The sequence below is a fragment of the Anguilla rostrata genome, chromosome 10 (genome assembly GCF_018555375.3).
Source record: "Anguilla rostrata isolate EN2019 chromosome 10, ASM1855537v3, whole genome shotgun sequence".
Classification (NCBI taxonomy): Eukaryota; Metazoa; Chordata; class Actinopteri; order Anguilliformes; family Anguillidae; genus Anguilla; species Anguilla rostrata.
In genome coordinates, this window is record NC_057942.1 from 31,311,474 (window position 1) to 31,328,506 (window position 17,033).

At 46.6% G+C, this 17,033-nt stretch overlaps 1 protein-coding gene across 1 annotated transcript in view; it reads left to right on the forward strand.

Moving 5' to 3' along the window:
- Window positions 1-17,033, forward strand: part of adgrv1 (adhesion G protein-coupled receptor V1) — a 159,069-nt gene that overhangs the window by 126,115 nt on the left and 15,921 nt on the right. The window contains exons 86-87 of the mRNA XM_064296515.1: window positions 3,673-3,830; window positions 14,476-14,597. Coding sequence (XP_064152585.1) covers window positions 3,673-3,830; window positions 14,476-14,597 — 280 coding nt within the window. The remainder of the gene's footprint in view (window positions 1-3,672; window positions 3,831-14,475; window positions 14,598-17,033) is intronic.

A 17,033-nucleotide genomic window follows, 5' to 3' on the forward strand; every position in this document is an offset into this window, starting at 1 on the left:
TTCGCATTCTGGAGGTTGCAGATTCCCTAGAAGGGTGCTCCCTTGAGCTAGGTGCTTTCTCCATTCAGTCTACCCAGCCTTATGAATGTAAAATTAGGAAAAATGTAAAATGTGTTAGGTAAGGTAATTTCTACGTTGACAGGCTGTGCTGACAGGGCATGCTAATAGTATGTTGAGTCACTGAGCTAAGTCCCTGGTCATAGCTATCCTGCTCTGTGATATCTTTGCTCAGTCACGGAGGAGAGTGGACGTGAGATAGGTGATGTTGGTGGTTAAGGCATGGTGGCTGAATGACAGTGATGGGAGTGGGTGGTTATTAACTCACTTCGATGGAGCGGGAGTCGATGATTAAGTCTCTGCGACAGGGCGGAGTGGGGGAGAGGTATGACTGCCGACTCACGCCGTGGAGGGGAATCCGGGGGAAGACTGGTGCTGAGCACACAGTGATGAATGGAGGGCCTTTACACCTCAATCACTGTAATAGAGGGGATGATGGGGGAGATTTGGAGCTTATTCCAAAATGACGACGGGTGGTACGGGGGTGGGTGTTTAACTGAAAGGAGTGGTGGTGGGTGGGTGGGGGGTGGGGGGACTCCCGCTAGGCTACCCTTCCAAAATCGAATATGCTGCAAAGTACTGTAAATATGTGGACTTCTTTGAAAATATGATACATATACTTCCTGAATCCTCATCCTCTGTGAACCCCCCCTCCCCCCATCACATCTCCATCTAAACCTGTCTCAATCCCGCCCTGACCCATTTGGAGAACACTATCTTCTGAAACGATGCTGCAGGCCTCAATTTATTAGGCCTGTGCCTGAAATTAGACCTGCACTTCTAATTAGACCTGTGCCTCATAATTACAGTGGCACTGTATACATGATAAACATGATGGCGGAAAAAGAAGTCTTTGCGTTCTATCCTGTAATTAACTTGAACGCTAGTTTTGCCTCCTGAAGGAATGATATCATTGTCTGTGGTGTACGCTGAGAGAGCTTTGCCCATTGGATGCCTAACTTTCTTCGCACATTTCTGAGCCTGTGGCAGTTTTATCAGGCTGTCACGGTGTTGCACGTAACCTGTAGCTGTTATTTATCACTTGGCATAGAGCCAGAATGTCTTGTGTTTCACGGGCTCATCACAGCTGCCAGCTGAACATCTGCCAATCACGTCGCAAGCTCTGCTGTCGCCAGGTGTCTTCGATCCGCATACCAAAATTCACATCCAATGACATGTTGGCACAGTTCCATTCCAGATAACACAAGATAAACTTGTAGAGGGAAGTTCTGCTGGTTACACAAGTAAACAACACTGAGTTGTGGCCTTAAAGCCCTAAGTCTATATCCTCTTGTCTTTTGTGCTGTGTGTCTATATGACTGTACAGAACATGTTGAACCTTGCATAACAAAGGGCAATGGTGTTTAACTTTGAAAGGGCCGTTGGAATGAGTGGCTAAATTGTTTTAATGATCAACAAAATGATTGAAGTGCACCCTATATAACCAAAGCTGAAAGCTTTTTTGACAGATTGTTTTCAAAGCCTCCTTCTTGGCGGTCTTTAGCTTAAGCAAATACAACATGACTGACCACATCCCCGCATGAGAGCCAAGCCTGTATTAATGTCAAAGCACATACAGTACATGCCTGCATTTGGCTTTCATGGATAGAACATTACTAGGTTAAGAACATGTGGGTTTTGAATACTTGGAATTTTATTGTGGCTTCGGTATGTTTTGTTCTGTATTGGGAATTATTTCTCCCTGTTATGTTTGTGCTTTTGCATCAGGCTGCAATGTGGGGAGCTGCCCTGTGAATCCGAGACGCTCGGGAAGATTGTGATACCCCTCTCGTCATAACAAAATGTTTTCCCCTGACGTTCCCATCGCAGAAACGGCAGAGTTCGCCGTCTTAATTACCCGGCGGGAGAATGGCAGGGACATCCTGTTGATGGGAATGAATTCCTTAGATTAACGGGAGAAGCAGCGTGACCAGATTCCCAGAGCTCCTAAACAAAAGGGGGGCGGGGGCCCCCGCGGAACCCCGGACCGCTGGGAACGGCCCAGATAAAACGGGCGGGCGCGAGGATTCGGACGCGGTCCGCGTGTCGCCGTAGGATGGAGCGTGCTCAGTGCACTGGCGGCGCAGAGCAGCTGGCCGGTCTCTCTCGTTAAACAGAAAAACAGAAGGAAGTTCAAGGCAGAAGCGCTTCATGCCAGTTTTCTCTCTTAGAAGCTATGTAGTGCCTTCATAAGCATTACGCAAACATGTCATAAGTGATGTTGCCATGACTGATTTGGCATGTCGTAGTAAGTCTGTGTGTGACATTCGGGCACACGTACAGACGCACATTCCGTGACACATAAGTGTTCATGAAGGTGTTATGAAGGGTGTAATAAGCTGAAGGGCCATGCTATAGGGAAGCTAAATCACACAGCTCTCTCCAGCTCTTGTGTATGGTATACCACAGACAATCAGCGATGTGCGGACTAATATATAGCAAAATGTAAATGACGCTGATTGTAATCTTATGAAATAGTCTCTCTAAATCTGTTCAACATGATTAATTGTCTCCACACCTGCTGTCTTGTGTATGAAGTAAGTTCAGTTATCCAACTGCAAGGATACCTATGAGTACAAATCTACCCGATAGTACCTCAGTCCATATCAGGCTGATGGTTAAATGGCCCTTTATGCACATGGGTATTGGATTGTGCTTTTGAATAAGGGGGGACGTTATAAAAAGTACATTGGGCAGAACATTAAGTTGATGAATGTGCAGAAGGCAGGTACATTTCTCCTCCATGGTTGCATCCAAGCCAAGATCAACGGTAGCCTTCCCGCTGTACGCGGTTTGGCAAGGTCGACTGCCCCTCCTCTGTTATTCTGGAGTAGTTCTCCCTCTGGAAGGCGCAGGGAGAACGGAAAGCGGAAAGCCGTTAAACCGGTTTATTGATCGGTTCTGCGGAAATCTAGGGGACGGGTTTAAAGGAATCAAATTCTCTGGAAGCTCGCCTCCATTGTTCCCGGTGAAAACGAGAGGTGGTGGAAGTGGGTAACAGGATGCACTAACGGCCCAGCTTGTCACCTCAGATAAGGGCCCCACGCTGAGCGAACGAACGGCCATCTTGGCTAGCTTCAGGACTGCGGTGCTGTCTCCAGATGGCTGCAGTTAATGGATGCAGTAAATTGCTGGGTTTGTACAGCAGACGTTGGTTTAAAACGCCTCCCACCCCCCAGTGCAGTGGACACACACTCAGCCCTCCTCAACGTAATATACATCAAGGCTGCCTAATGCTGTTCCTGGAGATCTACCATCCTGTAAATTCTCATTTCAGCCCTAATTTGGCACACCTGATTCTACTAATTAGCAGCTCAATGAGATCTCTAGCTGTTGTATGAGGTTGGAGTGAGAAACTCCAGGACAGTAGATCTCCAGAAGCAGGCCTGGGAATCCCTGGGGCCTGTATCACAGAGCAGAATTACTGGGTTACCTGGATAACTACACCTGTTCCACATTTGGGAGAGTTCCAGGTTTCCCTCTGTGCAGTTATTGAGCTAACCCAGTAATCCTGCTTCGTGATACAGGCCCCTGGTGTACTCGTTTCTTGGGACTGTAGACACACCCCCTTGCTCCGCCTCCTCACCTGTGCCTGTGCCGTGCTCCCTCCCTCAGGTGTTTCATCCCAAACGTGTACGCTGCCCTCTGTACCGCTGCCCTGGTCCCCCTCATCTGCCTGGTGGCAGTGTTCGTGATCTTCATCCACGCCTACCAGGTCACACATCAGTGGAAGGCCTACGACGACGTCTTCAGGGGACGGACAAACAGCTCAGGTAGGTAGCCCCTCCCACCCAATCCACCACCACCAATGAAATCCCCTCTGTCTCCAGGCATGACTACCTCATTGGCTTTCAGTCAACTGACTTTGTTTGGGAAGACCTCTGGTCCCCCTTACAGTGTGTGAACAACTGATGAATTTGCTAGCTTCTGAATTACGACAGCCTGTAACACACACTGAATGTAGTGTGAGTCTCCCACAAAGATGTCCTTTACATTCAGGAAGCTGGTCACTATTGGTCCAGTCTCTTCCTCTTTGTGGTGTGCCTGGTTGTTTATCTGCATGGTCTCACACGCATGTACGCGTGCACACACACAGACACACGCACACATGCTGTTTTCATAATGTTCTGGCGGAGCTTAGCTTAGGCTGGTACAGAGAGGAAGCTGTCCCCTTGTGTGCGGACCTTGCCCTGTGCCCCATATAGTCCCCACTGCAGTTATAACTGAGCGCTAATCTCACTGCTTCACTGGAGAGCTATTTATAAAGCCTGTCACAGATCCCCAATTTCTCAAACAAAGGCACGGGCGTCAGACCCCACTCATCAAGCTGCCACCCCCCCAATCCACAGGACCTCTCATGTTGGGGATTTAACAGGAGCGCCGGAGCAGTGACCCAAAGAACTGCGATGACGCTGTCCCCTATCCCCCCAGTAAGAGAGGTGTTGATAAAATGAAACCAGCAGCCGGCCCCACTACAGCTTCTGAGACTGCATTCTCAGCTTTCTGATAAAGAAGCTTCTAGAACTAGGGCAGATCTGTCATCTTCAATCAATCAGTCAATCATTCAGTCAATAAAACTTTATTTACAAAGCACAATTCTTCCATTGGTTGCAATTCATAGTGTTTAACATAAAATCAAGGACATGTAGGACATGAAACAAGTATGTATGCATGCATAATGTTACAGGTCTGTTGGCAACAGTACATTTGCTGTTGCATGCTAGCAGATAATTTCTTAAACATTAGGATGCTATTCAACAAATCCCTCAAATGTTTTAGGTTGTTTAACTTTGTCAAGTCTGAGTTTGAAATAAGTGGTCAGTTTAACAGGAACAGCCGGTATATACTGCTTGAAGGACATACCCAGTGGGAGGCAGTGTTCAGTCGTACAAAGAACATGGGGAGGTCAACAATCTGCATTTGCCTGCAAAAATTCTGATTTGGAAATTGCTTTGTCTGGAATATCTAACAGGGCTCTTATCTGGGTTTATAGTTTTCTGAAAGTAAGGTCTTTCGAAATAGCAGTCCACAGTCTTTTTGAGTCCAAAAATTTGGGGTTGGGGGGTGGGTGGCGTCAGTCTCGCCCCAAGGTTTGGGGCAGTCCATCCCAGAGGTTGCGTCGAGTCCTTGCACATATTGGGCTGCATGCTGTGTCACGTCTGTGTGTCCCTTGCTGGAGCGGCGGTGAATTTGTGGATTTTTTTGTTTTTCTGATCCGTTCGAGGGAGCCCGACGCGGGGCTGACATTGAGCCGTCCTCTGGCCCCGGGGCTGGAAAGCCGCTACCTGACACCGCGGCGGTAAGGGAGCCCCCCGGGCGCCGCATCGGTGAACACCTCCTCAAGAGCTCCTCGGCCTCCTCTTTGACAGCAGGCCTGCGGAGCTGGTCCGGGCTCCGAAAAAGCTGCAGGGTTTATACAGACGGACCCAAAACACTGCGCTACTCCAGGACGGGGCACAGCCGTGTCCTGGGGGAAGGGACGGGTCCGGGACGGGCCGGTGTCTCCGCAAAGTCCCCCTCCTTCCTGAAAACATGGCCTCAGGGCGAGCAGGTGGGACGGAGCCCCGCTGCATGGTGGGAAAGCACAGGAGTGAGAGGTCGGAAGCCAATAAAAAAGAGAACCTCATTAAAGGATTAATTAGCCAGCTGTTTATTCGACCTTGGATCGCGGAGGGAAGCTCGTCGCTCCGTAAACAACGGCGCTGTTATCCTGTCAGCCTTCCCGACGCCTTATCCCATCAGGATCTAAAATCCTGTACCGTTGGCATGGCGAGCCCTCCCGCCTCCAGGAAAAGCTGGGCGTTACCAGGCCAACCCTTCTGCAGATAATCAGTCCTATTGTCATTGGAAAATTCAGCTGGCAACATGCACAGAGAGCTGGAACATGGTGATCTGTCTGTCCATAACTGTAAAGTTCTGTTTTTTTATTATTATGGCTAAGACATTTTTCCTTTGCATTAAATCCATTGCATTTTTTTTTTAGAAAATTCGTTTTAAAGTGCTGTTTGAAGACTGAGGTTTCTCTAACGTTGGCTTCAAATAGAAATTTGAGGGTTGGTTTTTAAGTGAGGTGGGCTCAGTAAAATTAAAGCATCTACACATACTGTATTAGTTTGCACTTTGAACATGTGCTGCTGTAATTTGTTAGCCATTAGCCATTCATTTAAAAAAGTAAATGGACCTGATAATGGCCTAAGACCTTTCCTTCGTTGGAACAGGCATATATAGATCGAGGAAAAGTGTTAAACACTGTATTTCATTTAATGGGGGCTTCAGTGTGCTTTTACAGCGCGCTTTACTGGGCATTTGTAGGTAGTATATTTCTCTAGCCGATGCTGGGTGATAATATATGGAGTGGAGATTAAGGGAAAGAGATAAAGTGGATGTTTAAGTGAATGGAAGATCAGCGCATGAATCCACAGGGCTCGCTTTTCAGGCTTACTGTGCTGCATGGTCCCAGCCTCCTGTGTATAAAGCCTCTTGCCAAATGCTGAAAAAGCAGAAACAAATCTGAGCCTGCTATTTATAGCACAGAGAGCGGAGCGGGAGATTACTAACGCTGCCGCCGTGTTCCTGCGCGATCTGCCAGCTCTGCGGTTCCAGCTTCTTCTCATTAGAGAGGAGTGTGGAGGCCCTCCTCCCGGGTGCGTGAATCACAGCGGGCGCCTAACAGCGGGCGGCTAACGTCCAGTGGGCGCTGCCGAGATTCGAGCGACGCCCGTCGCGTCGCCGAGCTGGAGCAGGGGGCCACTTCTGGGCCTTTTTCGAGGTGGACCTCGGCTGTCGGTCGAGTTTTTCCCCTCACCTTCGAATGTCGGTTCTTGTCAGTCAGTCAGCCTACGTCAGGCCTGCGTACTGCGCGTACCTGTTTGAGATACAGCCGAGCGGACTGATTGGCCGGGCTGATAAGCACCCTCGCTTTCGCGCGGCGTGCGTCGCGGGGCGCTAGCAGTCGTCACACGCGGTGTTTTATTTGGCTGGCGCTGCCGGGCTCTCGGCCAGTCTGGGCCTCGCCACAGGACACACACGTGTGAATTTAAGCCGTGTTCCTGCATTCACCTGCAGACACATCGCACCGATGTGGTGGCTTTGGGTGCATGCGATAGCAAAGGAAATGGTGTAGGCAATTAGCACATCTTTTTGTGCGCCCACAAGCTAATGTTGGCGAGTGGTTTCGGTTGCAAGTATGTGGTGTACTTTCAGTAAGACACCCTCCTACTGATGGTAAATACAAAGTGAATGGTATTTATAGTTATATTTTTTGTTTCAAAGTTCATTAAAGTTGCATGTCTTTATTTTTATTAATATTCTGAATATTACATAAATACAACTGAGCACGATGTAGACCTGGTAGACTTTCCAACGCGAGTGGAGCCTCCGTTGCCCACAATGCCTTTCACAGGCCTAGAACAAGAACCGTGTGGGATCAGGAAGCCATTTCGCTATAGCTCCAGACACCCAGTGCACGGAGCGGGTCTTTCCAAATGCCAGCCTGCTCGCTAATCCCAAATTGTAGCCCTGGCACTGTGGACAAGGTTGAGAGGCGTAGAATCGCTGACCTTGTCTTTCCTGATGTGCCGCGAGCCAAAATTAGAGCTACATGTTCCAACCTCACTGACATTTACTGGGTATATTTGTACTTTTAATTATAATGACAATACCGTACACTTTAACTGCCAGGCATGAGAGTGCAGTTTCTGCTGATTATATAGTCATTGTACCAAGGCTAAGAAGGTGCAGTGGGCATGAGTTTAACACAGTAAAATGTGATCTATCTTATCTTAGATTACATATCTTGCATTTGGTTTTCCCCTCGGAGTTTTCAGTATCCAAAGGCAGCTGTTGATTTTTTCTTTTTATAATAAACAATATGTCTCTTCTCCTCTCCAACAAAAAGTTCCTCCTCATCTCCAACACAATTCTTATAGATGAAATAATGCACATCGTAATATAAACTATATAGTCCTGCTATTATCTCAAATTGAATTTCAACACAAGGTCACCTATTATAATCGTACGGATTGCTTTACTGCCTGTCGAGTATCTGAACAACAGCCAGTCTAGCTGCCGCATTATGATACCGTGAATACTGGTCTGTTATGACAAGTGAAACTTTCCGCTCGTTATGTAACGTTGGATTTGGATTTTCCAGCCGATAATGATGGAATGATATGATAAGGAGTTGTAAAACCGTGACCAGATGTGACCCCGCTCACCCTTGTAAAATGTTTTCAGATAGTCGCTCATGGGGCCTGCGCTGCTGGGAGATAAGAGGAAAGAAAACAGTCACTTTGATCTGTGGCCAGGTGATGTCAACACTAACAATATCAGTGGCCGGTACAATATCAGTGCTGATCGAGGATCAGGTCTCTTCTGTGTGTATCCTAACCTTATCTATTATGAGCTCTAAGGCTAAACTGACCCCAGATCAGGTCCGGGATTGTTTATAAATATTGGCACAGATCATTTCCTCCTTCTCTCCTTTGTGATATATACACTCACCACCAATTTCCTGCAGAAGCAGTTGCTCATTCACCTCCTTCTGCTGATATTGCAGAGGTCGGTAGTCAGCGCATTTGAGAATTCTGTCATGTGTCATTTTGTTTGCTATGATTTTCCCCCCAGAAGCCTTGGTGAGGCATCAGGACATGGCTGTGACTCAATTCTCCCGGTCCGTCCATCACACGCCGTGCATTAGATTTGCTTTAAGGGGCCGGAGTTTTGCATTGCAGCGCAACATCATTGATTGGTTGGTTGCGCATTCCAAAATCGGCAAAAAAAATAAATAAATAATATGGAAAGACTAGACAAAGATATGCTAAAGATGTGGTTCGCAGTTGCTCGGAATCCATATCAGCCAGACGAAGGGGCTCAAGGTCAAATTACCGACCTACTTTCTCAAAGAAAGTAGGGTGGCTGCATAGCATACTGGTTAGGGAACTGGGCTTGTAACTCAAAAACTGTTGGATTTATTCCCATGTGGGTCAAGGCCACTGCACTTTCCGACAAGCTTCTTATCCTGAATCGCTTCCGTAAATGTACAGTTGTATAACTGGATGGTATGCAGGAATACAAGCTGAGTAATTTGCTCTAGATAAGAGTGTGTGCTACATTCCTCAATGTAATGAATGTAAGGAAAATACCACTGGTTTCTTTCCCAGAATGCTCAAGGACCCAATCTTCCTTAGCTGTGACTTTTAGTTGACAGCAGCATTCTCTCTATCGAGGAACAAAGCTTTTTGGTCTGTGAGTCTGTGGATTGGCCGAATTAATCTCGGCCTATCTCAAACCAAGATTGTTCTCGTCACTCGACAAATCATGTAGATTCTTTTTTTGTTGTTCAACAAGCTATCTTTGCTTTAGGTTTGCAGCTTCAACAATGGACTTCCCACACAGCTAAATGTCCGGTGTTAATTCAGCTCTAACAGAGAACGTACGAGTCCAACAGTTATCGATTTAACACTGAACATTTCACTGTGTAGCGCTGACCCGGCGAGCGAGGCGCGCACCGGGGTGCCGTAGCAACGCCGCTGACGGGTCACGGAGAGCGCGGCTGGTGGAGCGTCTGCCCTGTGCCGCTCTGGCTCGCAGCCAGGCTGCGCAGCTCGCAGCGAGACGCGACTCCCGCGACTGTGCCCATTAAGGCCACTTCTCTCCTCTGCCCACCTTACTGCCCGCTTGGAATGTTTAGTTCTTTTAAAGAGATAAGTGGGTGGAAAGAGATGAACCCTGTGAACCGGCCAAAACCCTGTATCTGTACCCAGCCCAAATCTGTATTTACTGTATGCCACAGCCATTTAATAGCATACCTTCTCATTGCGGCGGAACAGGCCGCCAGTCTTTCGAATTTCGTAGGACGCCAGCCAGCACGCTGGAGGATATTTCAGCTTTGAGCCAGGGGGCGCGATGATTTATCCACCTCTGCCATGAATGATGTATGGTCTCTTCCCTTTCAAGACTCGGTGAGAGAATCATTCAGTCGGACCAAACCGAGCCAAGCACCTGGGAGCCAAATCTGAGGCAATCTTTCTGTCTTTACATGACAGGGACTTCGGCCGAATGGCCAGTGGGTTTCATTGCCCTTTTACTTGAAACCTTTTCTTCATTGAATTCCTGTTGTCATGGATACACATAAGTTAATGCATATCAAAGGTTTTCTCGGTTTTGCCTGCGTAAACTGATGAATTTGGAAGTCGATTTTTTTATTTTGTAATCATTAATGGTCTCTTTTGCTCTCTCTCTCTCTCTCTCTCTCTCTCTCTCTTTATCTGTCTCTCATATGTTTGCTTTTATGTATGTGTGTGGTGTGTGCGTGTGTGTGTGTGTCTTCCCCACTTTCAGTTCCATTTTACCCTGACTGTTAAATCATCTCACCTCCCTGCTAAGTAAACTTTTCGTATTTTCCCTGCAAACACAGTGGGCCGCCCTGGAAGCACACAGTCAGCCGCTTGTCTCTGAGCGGAGGCGAGCGGGCCGTTGCGCACGGCGGGGTCGGGGGCCTGCTGTGACAGGATAAATTTGGGCGAGCTCTACATTAAAGACACGCTTTTATCCAACGTTCCGCCCGGCCCTCCCAGCGCAAGGCTTCGCGGTCCCGCCGCTGTGGGAGTTCTTCCCTGACAACGAGCACGTGTGCTCAGAGGCGGGGGGAAGGAAGTGACATCATTCGTATGCAGAATCGAGGAGGAAGACATATCGACGTGCCTTCTGTTGCGATTTTCCCGTAGATGAAGGTGTGGCCTTCCTGGCCTTACTTTCACACCCTATTCGCCATTGCACCCTGACCGAAAAACAACACCCTGCCTTGTTCATCTTTAGCAGTCGCTATTTTCTCTGGCCGCCCAACCACGTCAGGACCAAGTGCAGAAAAAACAGCAAATTGGCAAGTGGTCAGTAGCTTATTCAGTGTACACTGACCAAAACACAGCAGATGGATCACAGGAGCCCGTCGCACGAATCAAAACTAATATTAACGTGCGTATGTGGGTCTGGTACTGTTTGTACTTCTGAATGCTATCCCCCAGGACAACTTCTACTGCGTGACAAGAGTGTTAATGTGACATAATGCTCCTGTAATGATGTAATACCCCTCTCTGGCTCTCAATATCAAAATTGCTATAATTTTCATGTTCTGTGACTGTCATTTAAAAACATGGACACCAGTCTTCACTCCTTTATCTTTTCAAGGAGGGAGGGTTGGTGGGCTTAAATTACCCCCTCACAAAAACAAAGTTACGCAGATCCCTTCATATTTACATCATGCCATTGTTTCCCCGTGGTATTTAAATTCTCCAAGGAGACGCTACTTCTCGGCAAGCACATTCCGACATAGTTCCACCTGCTTATTCTCTAGGATTAAGCACCCTGGATGTTTTAGCGCTCTGGGTTATTCTTCCTGTCTGTCATACTTTCATATTCGCGCTTTGGAAGTTTCCAGAAGGTGCCGTGTATTTACAGTGTCCCGTCCTACCACTCGAGGGCTGACGTCCTTTTTTCCGAGTGCCGTTGCCGTTGACGTCCCCGGGGCTGGAAACGAACGCGTTTTGGTTTTGCAAAGCCACAGGGATGAGCGAGTTTATAGTAGATATGGAGAAGCCCGTGCCTTCTGTGGGTATTCATCAAAGCAAACTCAAACTTCTGTTTAAACTTCTATTTAATCTCAAGGTTTATGGTGCTGTGTCCCAGTGTGAAGCTGGTGGGGGGAGTAAGGGCCTAAACAGGCAGGGCCGGCTAGTGATAAGGAGGCTCCAAAAGAGGTATTCAGCGTACCGTTAGCAAGGGATATAGCCATTCCCCCATATCCAATCCTAAACTTGCTGTGGTTGATCCTTTATTACATTTCTGTCGCATCCATTCTACCTCTACTTTACACCTGGCTAGCCAGTGGAGGATGGGCTCCCCCTCTATAGCCAGGCTCCCCCCTAGATTTCCTACTATTGGGGAGTTTTTCCTCACCACCGTTTGTGTGTTTTTCTTCCCTTTTCGTCCAGTATTTTAGCTCACTGCTTGCTTTTTTTGTTTTCAGGCCTGGTTTTTGCTCAGTTTTCCTTCTGACTGTTCTCTGTAGAAAGCACTATACTATTATATTAAATTGTTTCTGATTTTATTTTATTTAAATTTAACCGCACCAGACCCGTGTTCCCATTGTGTCGTGCCTCACTGACCACGCCCTTACCCTGCCCTCAACTGTGTGTCTGGTGTACAGGCACGTATTCCCCACTGCCTGTGTACTTAATGTGAGATTTACTCCAAGCTTGAACAGCTGCATGCTGCTCTGTTGAGGTTAAATATATACGCATTTATATATTCATTATGAGTGCTTTAGTACTAGAGAGAGAGAGCTGGAGGGTGGGGGTGTGGATGGTAGCATTAATGTGAAGATAAAATCTGTGTAAATAGAGAGCGTTTGTGACTCGGATATCTGGTGGGAGCGCTGACTGCAGAATTAAATATTCATTTCCCCTTTTCTTCAGAGGGAGAGCATTAAAATTCAGAGGCCCTTTTGTTTGGATCGCTTTTCTCGAGCGTAACTGCTCACTGGCTGGGTAAATCGAGTCGAGGGTCTTGCCTTAAACACGAATGCGCGATGCTGAACAGTACGGGCACGGTTCGGGGGCCTGGGTGTATAATAACGGGCTGGGAAGGAGCTCTGAATGATCAATGCATCCTGACCTTTGCTGACTCAGCTTTTTTTTTTTATCCCGCTGACAAATGCGAGCCGATTATGTTTGTTCCTTTATTAATCTTGAGGATAAAATATGCAGCTCTTTGCACCAGGCCATTCAGTGTACACGAATCAAAGTGTTAATAAGAGCAGGGGTGAACCCCCCCCCCACCCCCCACCCATCTGCCGCTGCATTGTCCAATCACGGGGCTCCCTGGTGCATCATGTGACAGCTCAGTCATAACTTCAGTGCAAAACTCCCTGTTACAGTCTTTCACTGGTCTTTTGTCCCCTGATGTTATATAACTACAGCATAAACTAGCTCTGGAATTTCCATAGTTCAAAAGAATGGCTGCTGCCCTTTTGATCAATGAGATAAACCGTGCAGTTGACTACGGAGTTTCCCTTTAGAGATTCAGAGGCAGTTGTCATTCTGCAAGCGATTTTCAACACAAGTTATCTTGGAAACAGGTGGTCAGTTTAATTCTGGTTACATGTACAAAGACATGGCTCCTTGCACTTACCCCAGGGGGCGAAGACAAGCATACATGTCAGTCAGCCGCACGGGGAGGAGACCTGATTGGCCACTGGCCAGCAGGACCAGTCGCTCGTCTCGCCTTGTTCTCTCCCCACCGACACTGGAACCGGTTTGCTCAGAAAGAAAGTAGGTTAACGGGAGCTTGTACAGTATGGACGTCTGCCAGGATCTGTTGTCTGGTTTGTTTTTGCTTCTTTCTCAGCGTTTATTTTCCCAGTAACCGCCTGGAAGCTAGTGCGTGCTGTCTGTGTGGATGACCCCTGCCCCTCTCCCCCTCCTCACCCTCCCTCAGCCAGCTGGGAACAGTTGGCTGTCCAATACCTCCCCATCCCCAACCCCCTCCTCCCGCCCATATTTGTTCCTTGCGTGCCGGCTCCTTGCTGTCACTGTCGAGTCCAGCAGCATTCAATAAACGGCTGTGTTTTGGCTGAGCTGGAGCAATAAAGGGAGCTCCGTACACAGGGATTCTCCACATTCTGGAAATACTGGCTGGCCTCCCTCGGGCAAGAGAGGAAACGGTGGAACAGAGCGCCAGGTCCGCACACCAACGAAGATGTGGCTACCTTGGCTGAACGGGCCTAGCAAAAACACTGATTAGACGTGCACCCACTTTTCCCCCCACAACTGTCGGTTCTGGGTTTCGCCAAGCCATTCCTTGCACTGTTTTGTTTTGCACAGGTCACATAGCATGAGGTAGCCGGCTTTTAAGTGGAGAGCCGCAGCACAGGGCCTGCTGGTTTCCCGAGTCGTGCTCGGCACTTAACTGATCAATGAAAGCAGTTTATTACCCAGTCGACCTTATCTCACCTTATCTGCTTTGGTTGGCGATTTTAACACAGAGACAGAAGCAGCCAGCCCTGTGACTCTGCAGGACCAGGGTCGGCCACCCCTGAAATAGTGTATAAATAAATGAAGATGTCGGGCTCAGGTGTCAGAGTATCGCTAAGGGGGAAAGGGCAGGAAAGCCCAGGCTTGCCTACAGAAGCTGGTTCTTGATTCTGAAGCTGAAGTTGAAGCTGTGCCCTGTGGCGTCCAGTGGAAGGGACAAAAGATGTTGATAAAATGATGACATTATCATCATATGAGATAGGAATAAATAATAATCACATTTGTCACAGTCCTCAATCTCCTTATGAAAATGTAAAACACATTATGTATCATCGATAAAATTTTATTGGTTTGTTGATTGGTCCGTCGATTGTGCCTTGCTTTGCAGAAGTGCCGATGGTGCTGGTTCTCTTCACCTTGGTGACCCTGGTCTGGCTGTGGGCGGGGCTCCACATGGCCTACAGATACCTGTGGACGTTCATTCTCTTAGTCATCTTCAACTTCCTGCTGGTAAGAGAGCCGTCATCAACATGCTGTCTCTATTCCCATTTCCTGTCACTATCCTCATTTCCTTTCACTATCCTCATTTCCTGTTACTATTCTCATTTCCTGTTTCTATCCCCATTTCCTGTCACTATCCCCATTTCCAGTTACTATCCCCATTTCCTCTTATTGTGCTGATATTAATCTGGTTGATTTCTTTGTTGTTGCCATGGTTGTCCCAGAAAAGTCTGTGCAGTCTCTCTTTCATCACACAGAGAGGGAGGGGTTTCAGTTGAAAGGAATGTACAGTATGTCCCTCTATCAATGTGCAACTCACTCACCTGCAGTCTTAACTGTATTAAAGATACTCCTCTAAACTCACTTCACAGTTTAGCTAATGGGCCATAGAGCAAAACACACTAGCTGACAGCACACACTAAAGTGGAGAATGTGTTCTTATCTTCCCTCTGTTAAGTTGACAGGGCATTGTAGCATTGCAGCAGGCCCGTGGAAAGCCGTAATTTGAGTGAGCCTGCTCATTCTCTAGCTGCTATTTTTTATGAGAACTGATTTTCAAAGACTTGGCGTGTGTGTAAGATATCGATCGACAAAGGCAGTTCCTATAATGGAGCGGTGGTGACCCTGTCTGTATCAATGAATGTGGTATTGTTTACTTTGAAACTATCCTTAGATGTGCGAACAAAAGAAACGCATCCTCTGCTTTTGAATGATGCTTGTGGGATGCTGATGGTCACTTTTCCCCAGAATGTACTTCTCACACACCAGTCAATTTCAGGGTTCCCATGGTAAATTCCTCAAATATGTTCTCATCAAAAAACTCATGGAAAGATGACAAATATCCCACTTTCCTTGAGAGTCAAGTAAATTTGCCCAAGTTTTTGTTGTTCTTTTCCATTTGATAGACATTGAAATACACCCATCATTCTTGCTTGCTCATTAGCTTGATGTCATTTTCTATCATACCAATATGCTAATAATGTTGATAAACTGATCAATGTTATATATAGTGAGCTTCATAATGTTTGGGACATTTTTTTTCTTGATTTGACTGTGTACTCTACAATTTTAGATTTGTAATTCACGTGTAAAAATTTGTAAAAATTCACGTGATGAAAGTGCCCTGAAATTGTGGGGCTATGTACAAAGTGCTGTAATTTATACAATATGAAACCAAAATATGAAAATACCCTTAAATAAAATCTGAGAATGTGCGCTTTGACCTCATGTGAATTGTTTAAGTGCAGAGCCAAATCAATAACAAATCAATCAGTCATTGCACCAAACATTATGCAGGTCACTGTAGGTCTGAGCCCTGTTTTCTGTGATGAAATGTTATAATGTCTTATGTATGTTAGAATATCAATATTGCTGCTCGAGTATCAACGTGAGTGATAAACTGACAGATATCTGTATATTGGGATATATACACTATACAGCTCTCTAATCTCGGTTCGTGGAATTCATCAACGTTCATCAGCTGTTGCCCCACAGCAGATAATCAGCCATGTTCTGCGTTGTTGAACACTGTTGAAAACCTTGACCTTTTGTTACCCGACTACATAATCGGTGGCTGACTGGCTGGTGGATAATCTACTGTATATAGAGTGGAAGTAAGACAGTGAATGGCATCTTTATTGGGTCTTATTGATCAACAGACCCGTAAGCTAGACAAATCAGTACTTGGGTACAAATCAGTAATGAGGTATATGTCAAGTAGAATATTTTAAGAACATAAAATGAACAATATTAAGGAGATTAAAATGTTGTTATTTAAAAGGGGTGTTGATTTATGATACCTTAACATTGTTGGCTGATAGCCATTCTTTTAACTGAAAAACTGCAGAAATAGACTCCATAGTGTTCAGTCCTTCTCATCAAAAAAATCTGTTTTTTTAACAACTTTATATTTATTTTTACTTTAAAAAAAAAAAAAATTTCAAACAGCTTCTTGCAATTACAAAACAATTAAAAGTCCTCCAAAGCATAGGGGTAAAAAAAACACTGAAGCTGAAGATTAACAATGAGATGTGAATCACTTTTCTCTGTTTTAATGTTTGAGGGAATGCATTTTTTTATACATATTCATCTGCCTGCAGGTGATATGATGTGGTAGTCCTGGCTTCAGGATGTGTGGGGAGGGGGGCGTTATTCTGTGTGATGTCTCACTTCAGGACAGGGCAGGTCCCGAGGGCGTCTTCTGAAACCTCTGAACAAAAGTTGCGATTGTTTCCACTCGGATTCCTGCCCCAATTAGCTACGTCGCTAACAGCTAGCACAGTAACTGGCTCTGCCCCAGCCACATCCGCCCCAGAGAAGCACTAGAGCCCTTTCCACCCACCAATAAAGGAAGCAGCCACTTCCCATCAACCCCGTGGAAGACCATTGAACAAGGTGGCATTTGAAAACATTCTGTTTTCCACCTTACTGTACGAAACACTGCTG